At 50.1% G+C, this 19,630-nt stretch overlaps 1 protein-coding gene across 5 annotated transcripts; it reads right to left on the reverse strand.

Moving 5' to 3' along the window:
- Positions 1-379: 379 nt before the first annotated feature.
- Positions 380-18,266, reverse strand: LOC149431284 (WD repeat domain phosphoinositide-interacting protein 1-like). Of its 5 annotated transcripts, none has more exons than XR_016309338.1 (13): positions 18,120-18,266; positions 14,852-14,934; positions 13,345-13,514; positions 13,171-13,267; positions 9,795-9,892; positions 9,182-9,274; positions 9,041-9,111; positions 7,121-7,228; positions 2,861-3,022; positions 2,676-2,783; positions 2,112-2,233; positions 1,406-2,032; positions 380-1,346 (listed from the first exon to the last, which is right to left on the reverse strand). XR_016309338.1 is itself a non-coding variant. In XM_089665713.1 (13 exons), the coding sequence occupies exons 1-13, from the start codon at positions 18,179-18,181 to the stop codon at positions 587-589; spliced, it is 1,317 nt and encodes a 438-aa protein (XP_089521839.1). In that variant the 5' UTR covers positions 18,182-18,266; the 3' UTR covers positions 380-586. The 5 variants fall into 5 exon arrangements, 3 of the variants coding, with proteins under 3 accessions (XP_089521839.1, XP_089521841.1, XP_089521842.1); XR_016309339.1 differs by having other exon boundaries at positions 380-1,248; positions 1,385-2,032; XM_089665713.1 differs by having other exon boundaries at positions 380-628; positions 1,932-2,032.
- Positions 18,267-19,630: the final 1,364 nt, after the last annotated feature.

The following is a 19,630-nucleotide window of genomic DNA, read 5'->3' on the forward strand; positions in this document are numbered from 1 at the left end:
CACTATACAGATCTGCAATGCTTTCCTCTGAATGAAGGCGGGCGGAGCCATTCGATGGGGGAGGGGCAGAGACACAAACTATACAGATCTGCAATGCTTTCCTCTGAATGAAGGCGGGCGGAGCCATTTGATGGGGGAGGGGCAGAGACACACTATACAGATCTGCAATGCTTTCCTCTGAATGAAGGCGGGCGGAGCCATTCGATGGGGGAGGGGCAGAGACACAAACTATACAGATCTGCAATGCTTTCCTCTGAATGAAGGCGGGCGGAGCCATTCGATGGGGGAGGGGCAGAGACACAAACTATACAGATCTGCAATGTTTTCCTCTGAATGAAGGCTGGTGGAGCCATTCTGTTGTTAGGGATTCACAAGGCCATACAATGCAGAGTTTTATTTCGGTTTCAGATTGCTTTAGATTAGTATATGAAGAAGATTTCTATATGAATGTTACACATACAAAGCATAAATTAGGACATGTGACTATAGAATGATACAGAATATTCACTGGAAATATCTTACAATAGTAAACATCCTCCACATTAGTCTCACTCCCACACCTGCGATTTGGCTTGTCCTTGTCTGGTCACGGCCCGGCGTCTCTCTGACCTCTGCGACACAAACTTATCTACCAAAACCAAAACAAATCCATCTTATTCTCCCGAGCGGGGATTATAAATACAAGACAACATGGCGGTGTGAGCGCAGCAAGACAATGGTGGGCATGACGTCTCCTCGCATACATGGAACACGTATGTAGAGATAACACTGGCATTGCACATAGAAGGGGAAGGAACACATATACCATGGCTATGTACAGACAGGCAGGGTGAAGGAAACATACACAGACTGACCACAGGACAGGTACAACCTCCAGTGGGGAGCGGTGGAGGAATCTGACCAACATGGCCACAAGAGGTTCAGAAAGACATGCATGGTCATCAGAGCTCACAGCCACTGCTAGGATCAACCTATGACATCAGAGAGTGAAGCTATGACATCAGAGCTCACAGCCACTGCTAGGATCAACCTATGACATCAGAGAGTGAAGCTATGACATCAGAGCTCACAGCCACTGCTAGGATCAACCTATAACATCAGAGTTAACCTATGACATCAGAGCTCACAGCCACTGCTGGGATCAACCTATGGCATCAGAGGGTGGACCTATGACATCAGAGAGTGGACCTATGACATCAGAGCTCACAGCCACTGCTGGGATCAACCTATTAACATCAGAGAGTGGACCTAGGACATCAGAGTGAACCTAGGACATCACAGTGAACCTAGGACATCAGAGCTCACAGCCACTGCTGGGAACAACCTATGGACATCAGAGAGTGAACCTATGACATCAGAGCTCACAGCCACTGCTAGGATCAACCTATGACATCAGAGAGTGAACCTATGACATCAGAGCCAGCAACCAGTGCTGGGAGGAACCCATGATATTGGAGCTTGCAGCCATCTCTGTGATGAACCTATGATATCAGAGAATTAACCTATGACATCAGAGCTCATAGCCACTGATGGGATGAACCTATGCTAAGCCTGCAGATAACTATGAGATGAACCCATGACATCAGAGGTCACCCACGTATACTGCACTTTCAATGGCCACTCACCATGACACAGCACTGAGGAGTAAAGATGGCACCTAAGACTGGCTATACGGGGGGGGGGCAGTTACAGAGCCTGCATGCATCTAATGGAAAGGAAGGGTCAGGAAGGGACAAGGCACGGGTTAGCACCCGGGATTGGCTGTATATGACAGAACAGGAAGAAATACACAGAAATATCTGCAGAATGTTCTTGTTCTATGGTAGACTGCAAGGCACCTCCAGCACAATTCTTGGTATGTAAAGTGCATGGTGCGGTCCTGGGTGAGTGCACCTTCCCCCCAACTTCTCTCAGGGACCCTGAATGCTCACAGGAGGAAATTCTCTCTCATCGTCCAGCTGAACCGGTCCAACTGCAAACTCGTGTTCTGGAAGCAGCTCACCACGCAGGGCCCCTCCATCTTCTGAGTAACCTGAGGTTGGAACAAGCAAATGTTAATTCCCAATCAACCAAACGCCTACACCACTGTCCCCTTCAGGGGGCGCTCTCACCTGTAACAGTGGATGAGGAGGGTACGTTACTTGGCCTGGCTACAGTGGCAGCATAAGATGTAGGCGCTGAACTCTCTGCCGATCCTTCTCCACCTTTCTCTGACTTGCTGCTGTCCAGGAGGCTGCAGAGACCAGAGAGATTACCAGCACAGAGTTCGCACTTCAGTCCTGACCAGCTGAGAGGACATGTACAGATCGCCAGGAACTGACAGCAAAGAGACGCTGACCACTGGTCCTAGTCACAGTGTGACGCCCATCCCAGTCCCCATAGGACCCCCTCCACCTGTCCCAGTCCCCATAGGACCCCCTCCACCTGTCCCAGTCCCCATAGGACCCCCTCCACCTGTACCAGTCCCCATAGGACCTCCTGTCCCAGTCCCCATAGGACCTCCTGTCCCAGTCCCCATAGGACCTCCTGTCCCAGTCCCCATAGGACCTCCTGTCCCAGTCCCCATAGGATCCCTCTCTGTCTATCCCCATGGGACCCTCCCACCATCTCACCCCCCCCCCCCCCCCCAGTCCCCACATGACCCCCTCCGCCTGCCCCTGAAGTAGTACAGTCACCTGTGTTTCTTTATCAGGACACACTCGCCCCCGTCCTGCGGGTCCACATTGTAGATGTAGAGATGGCCACTGGATGAGGCGACCAGCAGTCGGGGAAGTTTGTGAATTCTGGAAGCAGAGAGGACAAGTTGATGGTTTTCAGCCAATCGGGGAGCGGAGATCTTTAGTGTCATAGACGGACTTACGTCACCAAAGTGCAAGTGTTCTTGTGGCCGGAGAAGCCGAGGCGCACCGTGGCGAATGCCCGGTCCTGGTTCATCATGTCTGACACCTGAGCTGGGAGGTAGTTGGACGCCACCATAAACATCTTCCCCATGTAGCCGCTCCAGGAGGACGCTTCCTCCAATCTGGGGAATTTATTACAGATGAAGACCAATCACATCACACGTTATTGGGTTCAATATGCAATGCCAGAAAACCTGAGCAGACATGCGGGGGGCTCATTCCAGTTCCTGGGGGAGGTTGTCTAGCCAATCACTGTGCAGGAGAAGCATTGTGACATCACAAGGATGATAAACAAGAACTCGGGAAAAGCGACCCCACAAAAGGACAGGAAACTGCGCTGACATTGTGGGCGGAGCCTGCTTTCCCATCCAGAACTGAACCCAGCTATGGAGGACTGCAGGGGTACAAGGCGGGGGATGGAAACATGAACAGCTGATTAATGATGAAGCATGCCATGTTCCTCAGGTCTGACGAGACAACGGAGCAGAGACATCGTACAATACAGAGAGAGCCAGGTAGGAGCAGAGCCATCGTACAATACAGAGAGAGCCAGGTAGGGGCAGAGACATCGTACAATACAGACAGCGCCAGGTAGGAGCAGAGCCATCGTACAATACAGAGAGAGTGCCAGGTAGGAGCAGAGACATCGTACAATACAGACAGCGCCAGGTAGGGGCAGAGACATCGTACAATACAGAGAGAGCCAGGTAGGGGCAGAGACATCGTACAATACAGACAGCGCCAGGTAGGAGCAGAGCCATCGTACAATACAGACAGCGCCAGGTAGGAGCAGAGACATCGTACAATACAGAGAGAGCCAGGTAGGAGCAGAGACATCGTACAATACAGAGAGAGCGCCAGGTAGGGGCAGAGACATCGTACAATACAGACAGCGCCAGGTAGGAGCAGAGACATCGTACAATACAGAGAGAGCCAGGTAGGAGCAGAGACATCGTACAATACAGACAGCGCCAGGTAGGAGCAGAGACATCGTACAATACAGACAGCGCCAGGTAGGAGCAGAGACATCGTACAATACAGACAGCGCCAGGTAGGAGCAGAGACATCGTACAATACAGACAGCGCCAGGTAGGAGCAGAGACATCGTACAATACAGACAGCGCCAGGTAGGAGCAGAGACATCGTACAATACAGACAGCGCCAGGTAGGAGCAGAGACATCGTACAATACAGACAGCGCCAGGTAGGAGCAGAGACATCGTACAATACAGACAGCGCCAGGTAGGGGCAGAGACATCGTACAATACAGACAGCGCCAGGTAGGAGCAGAGACATCGTACAATACAGACAGCGCCAGGTAGGGGCAGAGACATCGTACAATACAGACAGCGCCAGGTAGGAGCAGAGACATCGTACAATACAGACAGCGCCAGGTAGGGGCAGAGACATCGTACAATACAGACAGCACCAGGTGGGGGCAGAGACATCGTACATTACAGACAGCACCAGGTGGGGGCAGAGACATCGTACATTACAGACAGCACCAGGTGGGGGCAGAGACATCGTACAATACAGAGAGAGCGCCAGGTAGGGGCAGAGACATCGTACAATACAGACAGCACCAGGTAGGGGCAGAGACATCGTACAATACAGACAGCACCAGGTGGGGGCAGAGACATCGTACATTATAGACAGCACCAGGTAGGGGCAGAGACATCGTACAATACAGAGAGAGCGCCAGGTAGGGGCAGAGACATCGTACAATACAGACAGCACCAGGTGGGGGCAGAGACATCGTACATTACAGAGAGAGCGCGAGGTAGGGGCACAGACATCGTACAATACAGACAGCGCCAGGTAGGGGCAGAGACATCTTACAATACAGAGAGAGCGCCAGGTAGGGGCAGAGACATCGTACAATACAGACAGCGCCAGGTAGGGGCAGAGACATCGTACAATACAGAGAGAGCCAGGTAGGAGCAGAGACATCGTACAATACAGACAGCGCCAGGTAGGGGCAGAGACATCGTACAATACAGAGAGAGCGCCAGGTAGGGGCAGAGACATCGTACAATACAGAGAGAGCCAGGTAGGAGCAGAGACATCGTACAATACAGACAGCACCAGGTAGGGGCAGAGACATCGTAAATACAGACAGCGCCAGGTAGGGGCAGAGACATCGTACAATACAGAGAGAGCGCCAGGTAGGGGCAGAGACATTGAGTATTATTGTTAGGGGCAAAGCTTTCTTGTGTCAGTACAGTGGAGTGGGACCAAGCCAAGTGTCAGAGATGAAAGTCTAGGAATCAGATGTACTTTATAGATCCTTTATAGAGAGAATTCCCAGAATTGGCTGCAGTCACTGTAACCTGGCCACACTGCAAAACAGACCATTTCCTCCACATCACCTCCCTACAATGGTGTCACTTCTATAGGCATTTCTCCAGTAGTCTTCAAGCTTCATAAACACAATGAAAACCTGTCATCATAATGAGCATTGCTTCCTTCTCCATCTTCCACACCTCGGAACAAATCCAAACAGATAGTGGGCAAAAAAAGAAAATCTTCATATGAAGAGACTGAGCCCCATCTGGTTTGCAAAAAACTCAGAGGCAGTTTGGGGGTGTAAAGTGGTGACCGCATCTCCCAAAGGGTGGGGAGTTATGGAACAGATATCCGAAATCTTGGAATTCCTTTACACGCTATTCCTGCTGACATTCATCTCCCAGCGAGACACATTAAAGCAGAAGAGGCAGAGGTGTCCATTGACCTGCTCATATAGACTTTGGTCACTTTCATCCTGGACCTACACAGCTACCTCTGCAGAAAAGGACTCCATCTTGGCCAACTGACCGCAGCCATCCAGGGAAAGGCAGAGAATATGGTAGATGGAGATCACCAAAATGGTCTTCACATTACAAGCACTGTTTGTGGACCTCAGCAGAGAATCTCATATGGAGATCACCAAGATGGTCTTCACATTACAAGCACTGTTTGTGGACCTCAGCAGAGAATCTCATATGGAGATCACCAAGATGGTCTTCACATTACAAGCACGGTTTGTGGACCTCAGCAGAGAATCTCATATGGAGATCACCAAGATGGTCTTCACATTACAAGCACTGTTTGTGGACCTCAGCAGAGAATCTCATATGGAGATCACCAAAATGGTCTTCACATTACAAGCACTGTTTGTGGACCTCAGCAGAGAATCTCATATGGAGATCACCAAGATGGTCTTCACATTATATAAGCTGTTTATGGACCTCAGCAGACCTCAAATCCAGAAATACCGACATTTTAGATCCATTAATTTTAGGTTCTCTTTTTCTCTAGCCTGTCGAATAATAATTTCACAAACTTTATAGTTCAGGAGCTGAATAGGAAAGGCTGTAGGAGGAGGAGGACCTGGTGGCAGTATGCGGAAAAGGACCCGATGAACCCAATTGAACACAAACATTGGTATCTGTGCATCTTTGCTGAAAGTGTAGAACAGCCATTCTTCTATCAATTGCACTGCGATGGTTCCTAACCCTTTCTCTGGAATACCTACAAATGGCACATTTTCCAGATGGTCTAGCTTATCCATCAGTAGAGTAACACCTCTGGGGAAGTAAGCTATGTCCATTTGTAAAGGAGCTAGTGCATCCTCCAACTCGCCCACCTGACCCTCTAGTGTGGAGGTCCTTTCTAGGAACTTTTGTATATCACGGTGGAGGAGGGATAGGTGATTTGTAGAAGGTGAAGGGAGGACATCTGTAAGCGAGGGTTCAGGCTTGTCCCTCCATGAAGGAATACACAGGGAACCACCAGTGGTGTCCTCCTGAAACACATCAGGGACCCCCCCCCCCCCCCCAAGAGTATTTACTATAGATGGGCATGGAGTGGGAAAGCTGTCGGTTCCACGCCCCTTCTGTGTCTAGTGGCAGAGGATCCTCATTGGGTTGCGGTTTTATTCCATCTGTCCCACTGCAGCTTGGCTCTAAGGTTCCTTCCCCACTCTGGTCATGCTCAGCATGGTGGACTAGAGCCAGGATAGGGCTGTGTAAATAGCTGGCAAGGATGTGCTTAGTCATGGCAAGAAAAGAGAAGGCAAAGAGCTCTGTAGACAGGTACACAGGAATGGGAGCCCCGAGAAACTGCTGCCTCTAAGGTGCAGGCCTCACCCAGCATTGTAACATCACAACCTGATATTTCACATATTTCCCACAGCAGCCGAATGCAGCACTGGTAATACCTGGGGATTGGGGGGGTACTCACCGCTCCAAGGGAACTTCCAGGCGGAAGATGTGCACAGTCTCGGTGTTGCTGGACACACATAGGAACTGACAGTCTGTACTGAACACCAGAGAATTTATAGAGACATACCTGGAAGACAATCACCAGCAATGACCAACCACAAAACTGCTTCCTAACTTGAAGAACAGAAACTGCAATCCTATTGGTTGATAGGAAAAGCAGAGACCTGATAAGTTGTGCTCTTCAAAGGGCTCTCCTCCCAACAAAGAAGCTGCAATGGAGCAACCTGGGGAGGCACCTCAAATGTACAGGAGAAGGCAACAGAGGTATATAAATGTGGGTGGAGCAGTGGCAGTATAGGCGGAGTATAGTAGAAGGGGTGGAGCAGTGGCAGTATAGGCAGAGTACAGTAGAAGGGGTGGAGCAGTGGCAGTGTAGGCGGAGTATAGTAGAAGGGGTGGAGCAATAGCAGTATAGGCAGAGTATAGTAGAAGGGGTGGAGCAGTGGCAGTATAGGCAGAGTATAGTAGAAGGGGTGGAGCAGTGGCAGTATAGGCAGAGTATAGTAGAAGGGGTGGAGCAGTGGCAGTATAGGCAGAGTATAGAAGAGGGTGGAGCAGTGGCAGTGTAGGTGGAGTATAGTAGAAGGGGTGGAGCAGTGGTAGTGTAGGCAGAGTATAGAAGAGGGTGGAGCAGTGGCGGTGTAGGTGGAGTATAGTAGAAGGGAGTGGCGCAGTGGCGGTGTAGGTGGAGTATAGTAGAAGGGGTGGAGCAATAGCAGTATAAGCAGAGTATAGTAGAAGGGGTGGAGCAGTGGCAGTATAAGCGGAGTATAGTAGAAGGGGTGGAGCAGTGGCAGTGTAGGTGGAGTATAGTAGAAGGGGTGGAGCAGTGGCGGTGTAGGTGGAGTATAGTAGAAGGGGTGGAGCAATAGCAGTATAAGCAGAGTATAGTAGAAGGGGTGGAGCAGTGGCAGTATAGGCGGAGTATAGTAGAAGGGGTGGAGCAGTGGCAGTATAAGCAGAGTATAGTAGAAGGGGTGGAGCAGTGGCAGTGTAGGCAAAGTATAGAAAAGGGTGGAGCAGTGGCAGTATAGGTGGACAATAGTAGAAGGGAGTGGAGCAGTGGCGGTGTAGGTGGAGTATAGAAGGGAGTGGAGCAGTGGCGGTGTAGGCGGAGTATAGTAGAAGGGGTGGAGCAGTGACAGTGTAGGCGGAGTATAGTAGAAGGGGTGGAGCAGTGACAGTGTAGGTGGAGTATAGTACAAGGGGGTGGAACAGTGACAGTATAGGAGAATTGTAGAGGTGCTGGAGAAGTGGCGGTGTAAGTGGACAATAGTAGAAGGAAGTGGTGCAGTGGTAGTGTAGGCGGAGTATAGTAGAAGGGGTGGAGCAGTGGCAGTGTAGGCAGAGTACAGTAGAAGGGGTGGAGCAGTGGCAGTGTAGGCAGAGTATAGAAGAGGGTGGAGCAGTGGCAGTATAGGTGGACAATAGTAGAAGGGAGTGGGGCGGTGTAGGTGGAGTATAGTAGAAAAGGGGTGGAGCAGTGGCAGTGTAGGTGGAGTATAGAAGGGAGTGGAGCAGTGGCAGTACAGGTGGACAATAGTAGAAGGGAGTGGAGCAGTGGCGGTGTAGGTGGAGTATAGTAGAAAAGGGGTGGAGCAGTGGCGGTGTACGTGGAGTATAGTAGAAAAGGGGTGGAGCAGTGGCGGTGTACGTGGAGTATAGTAGAAAAGGGGTGGAGCAGTGGCGGTGTACGTGGAGTATAGTAGAAAAGGGGTAGAGCAGTGGCAGTGTAGGTGGAGTATAGAAGGGAGTAGAGCAGTGGCGGTGTAGGTGGAGTATAGAAGGGAGTGGAGCAGTGGCGGTGTAGTATAGAAGGGGGTGGAGCAGGGGTGGTGTACGTGGAGTATAGTAGAAGGGGGTGAAGCAGGGCTCTGACCTCTTCATTCCTCTGCGGAATTCATACAACTTCTGCCCTTCTGGGATGGAGAAGACACGGATCACTGTCCCCTGTAGGGAAGAGGCCGGTCAGTTATGCAAGTTTTGGGTGGAGAAAGGATGCACAGAGCACTGGACTCACTTTTTCAGAAGCGCTGGCCAGTTTGGTCCCTGTAGGACTGAAGGCAATGGCGGCCAGGGGGCTGTCATGAGCTGGAATGGAGCATTCCGTTTTCTGCAGGAAAAGATTTTTTTTTATTTTAATTGAAATATTAACAAACCAATTTTCAGGTCGACCTCTATGACATCATCAGGGGAAGGAAAGGATGGGGCACTGTGAGGTGGAATCATAGCGGGCATTTCCTGATAGGAGATGGTGGCGGGGAACTATACTGTTGCTGGCCACATACTAGAAGTTGTTTGAACAGCCATTTGATGCCTTGATGAATGCCATTCATTAGTTTCAATACTGGATTTTGGAATGAATGGAGACTTCTGAACAAGAACCTTCACTGTTAGATACTCATTCAAGAAAAGGTGGAATTTTCTCCTCACTGCAGCTGGCAACAACCTCCCATCTCACCCCACTAATGGCTAAACACTGAACGAAGGTTTCTAAAGGTTCTACTATCGTTAGGCCTGTCATTGGTTTTATTCATCCAGGACCACTTCTGCTGGCTGTCTCATTAGATTGTAAGCTCCATGGAACAAGAATTCCCATCAGTGCCCTCAGATGGGCAGGTCACATGACTCACCAGCATGTTGGCATCATACACAACGATCTCCCCCGTGGAGGAGCTGCCAGGGTAGGCCAGGAAGGAATTGGAATGGTTTATAGAAAGGGCACAGAGACCTGCAGAAAGGAGAGAGCACATCAGTCACAGCGCCGTCCTGCTGGAGAACACAAGAATCACAGCACTGACTTCTGCCTGTCTATTGGACAATGGGGCTCCCACTCATCACACCACTAACTGCACAATAGGTTCCCCTAAAATCTATGTCTGTGAAGGGTTATCACCTTGAAAGTACAGAACAATGGGAAGGAGACTAGATACCACAGAACGTATGTGGAAGGACTAGGTCTGAGCTATGATGAGGATACAAAGCTACACCCTATACAGATGGGAAGCACAGAAGGGTCTGCTGCAGGAGCACGTCCTTCACCACCTACGTCCTTGTAAATGAATGTAATAAGTCCAGGGTCATGAAACATACATTATCATCTATAGAGCTGCATTCACCCCACTGAGCAGGAAGACTAGGCTACCACCAATACATGTGTGTCAAGGTGGAACATGGATACCCCAACCTACTGCACACCAACTGCCACTGAAAACACTAAATACTGTGCTGGCCTAGGTGCAAACATAATTCCAGTACATCAGGAAATGTTAGGGGGATAGCACAACTCTTCTGGAATGGGTCTCCAAATGCAAAGCTGTGTCTGGGTGGGGATGGGGTGGGGTATAGTGCTACCGATGTGCATTAAAAGCCATCAAGGTGACAGACAACTATAAAATGGACAGCAGACATTTAATCAACACACAGTTGGGCAAATCTTGTTAGGAGGCCTATATCGACTTCAAAATGACAGAATCCCAACATACCCAAGTCATGCACAAGGATTACAAGTCAACATGTATGAAACAAGGTTCCACCCCTGGACAGACACTACATAAAACCATCATATCATTTACACGGGAAGTCATGGAAGAGGGATAGACCAGATTAAAGCCCCAGGTGTCAAGCCACACCTGACAGAGAAACATTCCCAATAGGTAGGGGAGCAATACCAGGTCCCAATCCAGAGACGTCAAGGCCATGTCAAGATCTTCTAGATCAAAAAGGGATCATTAGGAGGTCTCTCATGGAACCCAGACACTGAAGGGATACTGAATGTGATTGAAGGCCAACAAGAAAGAGGGGACCATGGTAGAAGAGAAATGCCTAGACACCTTTCCAGAAAATACTCTGGTCTGTTGGTGGACTAAGATTGCCAGTGTAATGTCCAGGGGAGTCCATCTCCAAGTGAAGCCTGTAGGAAGAGGTTTCAGCAGGAAAATCCAAACTGCAAGATGCGAGAAAGCACCCCACTTCAAGGAGGGTCTCCTAATGGTTCCACATGTACGGATCACATAAGCTGCATGTAAGGCCCCATGAGAGCCCATTTTGGCTGACCTTGTAGTAAAGCAGATCACTCAGAGGGCAGATAGGACTGATGGGTAGCAAACACCACAAAGTGCTCAACAGTACACAGCAAATTCCCCTGTAAGGAGGTGTATGATTGGAAGACTGGTATATACAGTGGTCTTTTGAGGGTATGGTTTTATTCAGGGAGGATCCAGACGTGCCAGTGTGTTGGGAACTCAGGTAGGAAAGAGTGGATATGCTATTGAGAACAGCATCAGAAGAATGAAAGGGGACAGCTGAATGAGAGGTTGATTACAAGGATTCAGCCTGATGGCTACAGGGGTGGGACCTGTCCACACAAAGACTGGAAAGGTAAATTGCCCAGAGACTTAGCTGGATGAACAAAACTGCTGCCCACTTGAAGAAGGTGGTGCTCCTTCATGCAGAAGGGATACTAGAGAGACCGAAAGACCTCTGGCAGCGAGTCTGGTGGACTGTGCGAGAAGTGGACTTTGACAGTCTTTGTGCCTTAGCTCCGTGGAAGAGGAAGGAGTAGACTGGGGTCCCATGGACCTTTCCACAAGTCTCCTGTGCCGAGGCAGGTTAGTGTGTTGCCCACTGCTGTGAATTGCTAATAACCGTTTTATAAGGAGGTCCAAAATACATCTACACTGTGCCGGCTTCAATCACTCCCGTCCTCCATACACCAGATAACCCAACGTCTACACCGTGCCGGCTTCATTCACCCCTGTCCTCCATACACCAGATAACCCAACGTCTACGCCGTGCCAGCTTCAATCACTCCCGTCCTCCATACACCAGATAACCCAACGTCTACACCGTGCCAGCTTCAATCACTCCCGTCCTCCATACACCAGATAACCCAACGTCTACACCGTGCCAGCTTCATTCACCCCTGTCCTCCATACACCAGATAACCCAACGTCTACACCGTGCCGGCTTCAATCACTCCCGTCCTCCATACACCAGATAACCCAACGTCTACACCGTGCCAGCTTCAATCACTCCCGTCCTCCATACACCAGATAACCCAACGTCTACACCGTGCCAGCTTCAATCACTCCCGTCCTCCATACACCAGATAACCCAACGTCTACACTGTGCCGGCTTCAATCACTCCCGTCCTCCATACACCAGATAACCCAACGTCTACACCGTGCCGGCTTCAATCACTCCCGTCCTCCATACACCAGATAACCCAACGTCTACACCGTGCCAGCTTCATTCACCCCTGTCCTCCATACACCAGATAACCCAACGTCTACACCGTGCCAGCTTCAATCACTCCCGTCCTCCATACACCAGATAACCCAATGTCTACACCATGCCAGCTTCATTCACCCCTGTCCTCCATACACCAGATAACCCAATGTCTACACCGTGCCGGCTTCAATCACTCCCGTCCTCCATACACCAGATAACCCAACGTCTACACCATGCCAGCTTCATTCACCCCTGTCCTCCATACACCAGATAACCCACCGTCTACACCGTGTTGGCTTCAATCCCCTCCTCTATGAGTAGACGGGGTCACGTATAACATACAGCATCTTAGTTGCAGGTCATTGTACAGGTTGGAGACATTGAATCTTCGTCTCTACATGAAGACAGTTTGTTCTGCACTGGAATGTGTGTATTGTTGACATGACTGGTAATTCCACCATTCTACACATGTGCTCAGACACAGGAGTCCGTCACTAAGGGGCTCATAAAAAGTGGTAATAATGCTACCCAGTGATTTGCTTTACAAAATGCAAATGAATAACAGAATTGAATGACAGACCAGTAAAAAAAAATAAATAAATAATCTGGAGGAAAACCTGGTCATGTGACCAGTCAAATTACATGGGCTGCTCTCCTCCAATCACAGAGGTTTCTCTGCTCCGTGGGGCTTCACCCACCTAATTTTTATGACAGAGGTGAGCTGCAGTGTGAATAGCATGATGAGATCCCCAAGAATCAGGCCCTTGCACAGCTTACCGGATCCATTCCGCGGAGTGTCCAGTAGTGTTTTTAGGAGCTTCATGTCTTTAATGTTATGGATGTAAATTGCCTCCTCCAGACACACCACCAACCTCTGCAACAAAAGGTAAGTCTGCAGTCAGCCAGCCCATCCCTTGTAGGATGTAGTCACAGGGAGATGCCAACACATACCTGTCGGTTCAGCCTGATGGAGAGGATGTTGGCGGAGTAGTTGTAGTTGCAGATTTCTGTACCTTTTTTAAAGTGAAACACATTCATTTGTCGTGGCTTGGAGTGACTGACGACAACCACCAGACTGCTGGAAAAAAGCCTTTCCACGATGTAGACATCTGGGAGATCGACTTGGAAACAAAGGACAGAATGATGAGAGAACACCAAAAATGGCCACTCCCTATCACCATTAACAGCCAACCCCCATCATAGCCCTATCGCCATTAACGACCACCCCCATCGGAACCCTCTCACCATTAACAGCCAACCCCCATCATAGCCCTATCGCCATTAACGACCACCCCCATCGGAACCCTCTCACCATTAACAGCCAACCCCCATCATAGCCCTATCGCCATTAACGACCACCCCCATCGGAACCCTATCGCCATTAACAGCCAACCCCCATCATAGCCCTATCGCCATTAACGACCACCCCCATCGGAGCCCTATCGCCATTAACAGCCAACCCCCATCATAGCCCTATCGCCATTAACGACCACCCCCCATCATAGCCCTATGGCCATTAAGGACCACCCCCATCGGAACCCTATCGCCATTAATGACCACCCCCATCGGAACCCTATCGCCATTAATGACCACCCCCATCGGAACCCTATCGCCATTAATGACCACCCCCATCGGAACCCTCCTGCCATTAACAGCCAACCCCCATCAGAACCCTCTCACCATTAACGGCAACCCCCCATCAGAGCACTATCGCCATTAACGACCACCCCCATCGGAACCCTCTCACCATTAACGACCACCCCCATCGGAACCCTATCCCCATTAACGGCAACCCCCCATCGGAGCCCTATCGCCATTAACGACCACCCCCATCGGAGCACTATCGCCAATAACGACCACCCCCCATCTGAGCCCTCTCGCCATCATAATGTGTTCAGGTAACACTGTAGATCCATGTATACAGCCTGGGGTGGACACAATTCAAGGCAAAGAAGAATCTTATACCCTGGACTGACATGGTCCACCCTTCCTCCACAATGAGACCCGGGAACACAAGGACCAGGGTCCACCCTTCCTCCACAATGAGACCCGGGAACACAAGGACCAGGGTCCACCCTTCCTCCACAATGAGACCCGGGAACACAAGGACCAGGGTCCACCCTTCCTCCACAATGAGACCCGGGAACACAAGGACCAGGGTCCACCCTTCCTCCACAATGAGACCCGGGAACACAAGGACCAGGGTCCACCCTTCCTCCACAATGAGACCCGGGAACACAAGGACCAGGGTCCACCCTTCCTCCACAATGAGACCCGGGAACACAAGGACCAGGGTCCACCCTTCCTCCACAATGAGACCCGGGAACACAAGGACCAAGGTCCACCCTTCATACTAATAGACACAAGGGGCCCACATACAGCATGTTTCCAGAAGACTCTGAGGACCCAGCCTGCCTATCTGGATGTAAATGATAGAAGACTGCAATAAACCACTTACAGCTTTCATGGACGAGATCCAAATGTTCTACAGAACTGAGAGAAAAAAGCCGGTACCCCGTCCTCATCCCAATGGCCAATGACCTATTAAGAAAACAAAAAGTAGAAGCAAGGGATTCATCTGTAAGGTGCATGTGACAGTGATCGGTATGTACAGGAGAGGAGTGTGGGGGGTGTGACAGTGATCGGTATGTACAGGAGAGGAGTGTGGGGTGTGTGACAGTGATCGGTATGTACAGGAGAGGAGTGTGGGGGGTGTGACAGTGATCGGTATGTACAGGAGAGGAGTGTGGGGGGTATGACAGTGATCGGTATGTACAGGAGAGGAGTGTGGGGTGTGTGACAGTGACCGGTATGTACAGGAGAGGAGTGTGGGGGGTATGACAGTGACCGGTATGTACAGGAGAGGAGTGTGGGAGGTATGACAGTGATCGGTATGTACAGGAGAGGAGTGTGGGAGGTGTGACAGTGACCGGTATGTACAGGAGAGGAGTGTGGGAGGTGTGACAGTGACAGGTATGTACAGAGGAGGAGTGTGGGGGGTGTGACAGTGATCAGTATGTACAGGAGAGGTGTGTGGAGGTGTGACAGTGACAGGTATGTACAGAGGAGGAGTGTGGGGGGTATGACAGTGATCAGTATGTACAGGAGAGGAGTGTGGGGGGTATGACAGTGATCAGTATGTACAGGAGAGGAGTGTGGAGGTGTGACAGTGATCGGTATGTACAGGAGAGGAGTGTGGGGGGTATGACAGTGATCGGTATGTACAGGAGAGGAGTGTGGAGGGTGTGACAGTGATCAGTATGTACAGGAGAGGAGTGTGGAGGGTGTGACAGTGATCAGTATGTACAGGAGAGGAGTGTGGAGGGTGTGACAGTGATCAGTATGTACAGGAGAGGAGTGTGGAGGTATGACAGTGATCGGTATGTACAGGAGAGGAGTGTGGGAGGTGTGACAGTGATCGGTATGTACAGGAGAGGAGTGTGGGGGGGTAGGACAGTGATCGGTATGTACAGGAGAGGAGTGTGGAGGGTGTGACAGTGACAGGTATGTACAGGAGAGGAGTGTGGAGGTATGACAGTGATCAGTATGTACGGGAGAGGAGTGTGGGGGGTATGACAGTGATCAGTATGTACGGGAGAGGAGTGTGGGGGGTATGACAGTGATCGGTATGTACAGGAGAGGAGTGTGGGAGGTGTGACAGTGATCAGTATGTACGGGAGAGGAGTGTGGGGGGTGTGGCAGTGATCAGTATGTACGGGAGAGGAGTGTGGGGGATTTAGTATTAGTACACACAGGGGGGTCGTGGTCCTGTAAATATAGTATTAGTAACCCCTCCCCCAATTACAGTGTGGTAGTGGTACACCCTCGCCCTGTACAGTATAGAGATAGTACATTCTTGTAAATATTTGTATACCCTCCCCATATGCAGAGTGAAATAGTATTACCTCCCCCCCCATACAGTATAGATAGTACAGTCCTGTATATATTAGTGTAGTAGACCCCCCCCGTACAGAATAGAGATGATCCAGTCCTGTATATACTAGCCTACCCCCCCCCCCCATATGCAGAGTGTAGGAGTGGTTCCCCCCTGTAAAGTATACAGATGGTACAGTCCTGTATATATTAGGATACACCCCCCCCCCAATATGCAGAGTGTAGCAGTAGTGCCCTCCCCCGTACAGTCCTGTATACAATAGTATACCCCCCATATGAAGAGTGTAGTGGTCCCCCCCCCGTACAGTATATAGAGATGGTACAGTCTTGTATATTAGTATACCCCCCCCCAATATGCAGAGTGTAGTAGTAGTGGTCCCCCCCCGTACAGTATATAGAGATGGTACAGTCCTGTATATATTAGTATACCCCCCCAATATGCAGAGTGTAGTAGTAGTGGTCGCCCCCTGTACAGTCCTGTATGTAAAATAGTATAACCCCCCCCCCCCCCCCATGCAGAGTGTAGTAGAGCCAAAAACAGTATAGAGATGGTACAGTCCTGTATATAATAATATACTGACCATATGCAGAGTGTAGTAGTAGTAGTGGCCCCCCCCCGTACAGTATACAGATGGTACAGTCCTGTATATAATAGTATACCCCCCATATGCAGACTGTAGTGGTCCTCCCCCGTACAGTATACAGATGGTACAGTCCTGTATATAATAGTATACCCCCCATATGCAGACTGTAGTGACCTCCCCCCGTACAGTATACAGATGGTACAGTCCTGTATATAATAGTATACCCCCCATATGCAGACTGTAGTGACCTCCCCCCGTACAGTATACAGATTGTACAGTCCTGTATATAATAGTATACCCCCCATAGGCCGAGTGTAGTAGTGTCCCCCCTGTACAGTATACAGATGGTACAGTCCTGTATATAATAGTATACCCCCCATATGCCGAGTGTAGTGGCCCCCCCTGTACAGTATACAGATTGTACGGTCCTGTTTATAATAGTTTACCCCCCATATGCAGACTGTAGTGGTCCCCCCTGTACAGTATATAGATGGTACAGTCCTGTATATAATAGTATACCCCCCATATGCAGAGTGTAGTAGTCCCCCCTGTACAGTATACAGATGGTACAGTCCTGTATATAATAGTATACCCCCCATATGCAGACTGTAGTGGTCCTCCCCCGTACAGTATACAGATGGTACAGTCCTGTATATAATAGTATACCCCCCATATGCAGAGTGTAGTAGTCCCCCCTGTACAGTATACAGATGGTACAGTCCTGTATATAATAGTATACCCCCCATATGCAGACTGTAGTGGTCCTCCCCCGTACAGTATACAGATGGTACAGTCCTGTATATAATAGTATACCCCCCATATGCAGACTGTAGTGCCCTCCCCCCGTACAGTATACAGATGGTACAGTCCTGTATATAATAGTATACCCCCCATATGCAGAGTGTAGTAGTCCCCCCTGTACAGTATACAGATGGTACAGTCCTGTTTATAATAGTATACCCCCCATATGCAGACTGTAGTGCCCTCCCCCCGTACAGTATACAGATGGTACAGTCCTGTATATAATAGTATACCCCCCATATGCAGAGTGTAGTAGTCCCCCCTGTACAGTATACAGATGGTACAGTCCTGTTTATAATAGTATACCCCCCATATGCAGACTGTAGTGGTCCTCCCCCGTACAGTATACAGATGGTACAGTCCTGTATATAATAGTATACCCCCCATATGCAGTGTGTGGTGGTGCCCCTCCCCCCCGTACAGTATAGAAATGGTACGGTCCAGTACGTGCAGTCCTGGTTGTAGGACAGGCAGACGGTCCCTCCGACTCCCCCCGGTTCGGTCTCCATCCTTTTCCCTCCTCACACCGGCTTCCTCCACATCCGGAATAAACAATCATCATCTGATCCCCGACCCCGCCCTTCCTTTACGGTCAGCCAATCAGTGCTTCAGCAACTGTATTTGTGGCGACACTTCCCGCCTCTTCTACAGCCAACGCATGCTGATTGGAGGGCGGGGCTCAGGCCGGACAGCTGATTGGCGCTCACTGCACACGTTGTCAACCTTAAGCGGCCATACTGGTGGTGGAAGTAGGAATGGGCGGGGCCATCGCGTCCTATCCTCTGATAAGTGGGTGTGGAAGTGTGTGACTCCACCTCTTGTTCAGCATCCCATCCCGTGTAACGTGGACCTAGGGGGAGGAGCTCTGTGTACAGAGAGAAGAACACAACTACACTACATTGCCCCAAGTATTGTCCCCGCCCTCCAGGTGTTCCAATCCCCTCCCAATCACGTGATTCAGGTGCTCCAATCCCCTCCCAAGCATTGGATTCAGGTGTTCCAATCCCCTCCCAAGCATTGGATTCAGGTGTTCCAATCCCCTCCATATCACGTGATTCAGGTGTTCCAATCCCCTCCATATCACGTGATTCAGGTGTTCCAATCCCCTCCCAAGCATTGGATTCAGGTGTTCCAATCCCCTCCATATCACGTGATTCAGGTGTTCCAATCCCCTCCATATCACGTGATTCAGGTGTTCCAATCCCCTCCCAAGCATTGGATTCAGGTGTTCCAATCCCCTCCATATCATGTGATTCAGGTGTTCCTAATCCCCTCCATATCACGTGATTCAGGTGTTCCAATCCCCTCCATATCACGTGATTCAGGTGTTCCAATCCCCTCCCAAGCATTGGATTCAGGTGTTCCAATCCCCTCCATATCACGTGATTCAGGTGTTCCTAATCCCCTCCATATCACGTGATTCAGGTGTTCCTAATCCCCTCCATATCACGTGATTCAGGTGTTCCTAATCCCCTCCATATCACGTGATTCAGGTGTTCCAATCCCCTCCATATCACGTGATTCAGGTGTTCCAATCCCCTCCATATCACGTGATTCAGGTGTTCCAATCCCCTCCCAAGCATTGGATTCAGGTGTTCCAATCCCCTCCATATCACGTGATTCAGGTGTTCCTAATCCCCTCCATATCACGTGATTCAGGTGTTCCTAATCCCCTCCATATCACGTGATTCAGGTGTTCCTAATCCCCTCCATATCACGTGATTCAGGTGTTCCAATACCCTCCCAATCACGTGATTCAGGCGCTCCAATCCCCTCCCAATCATTGGATTCAGGTGTTCCAATCCCCTCCAACCATGTGATTCGGGTGTTCCAATCCCCTCCATATCATGTGATTCAGGTGCTCCAATCCCTTCCATATCATGTGATTCAGGTGTTCCAATCCCCTCCATGGACACAGGTGTATACAATCAAGCCCCTAGGCATGCAGACGGCTTCTA

This window comes from Staurois parvus, unplaced genomic scaffold (assembly GCF_062004578.1).
Source record: "Staurois parvus isolate SC_StPar_1 unplaced genomic scaffold, SC_StPar_1.0 ptg002304l, whole genome shotgun sequence".
Classification (NCBI taxonomy): domain Eukaryota; kingdom Metazoa; phylum Chordata; class Amphibia; order Anura; family Ranidae; genus Staurois; species Staurois parvus.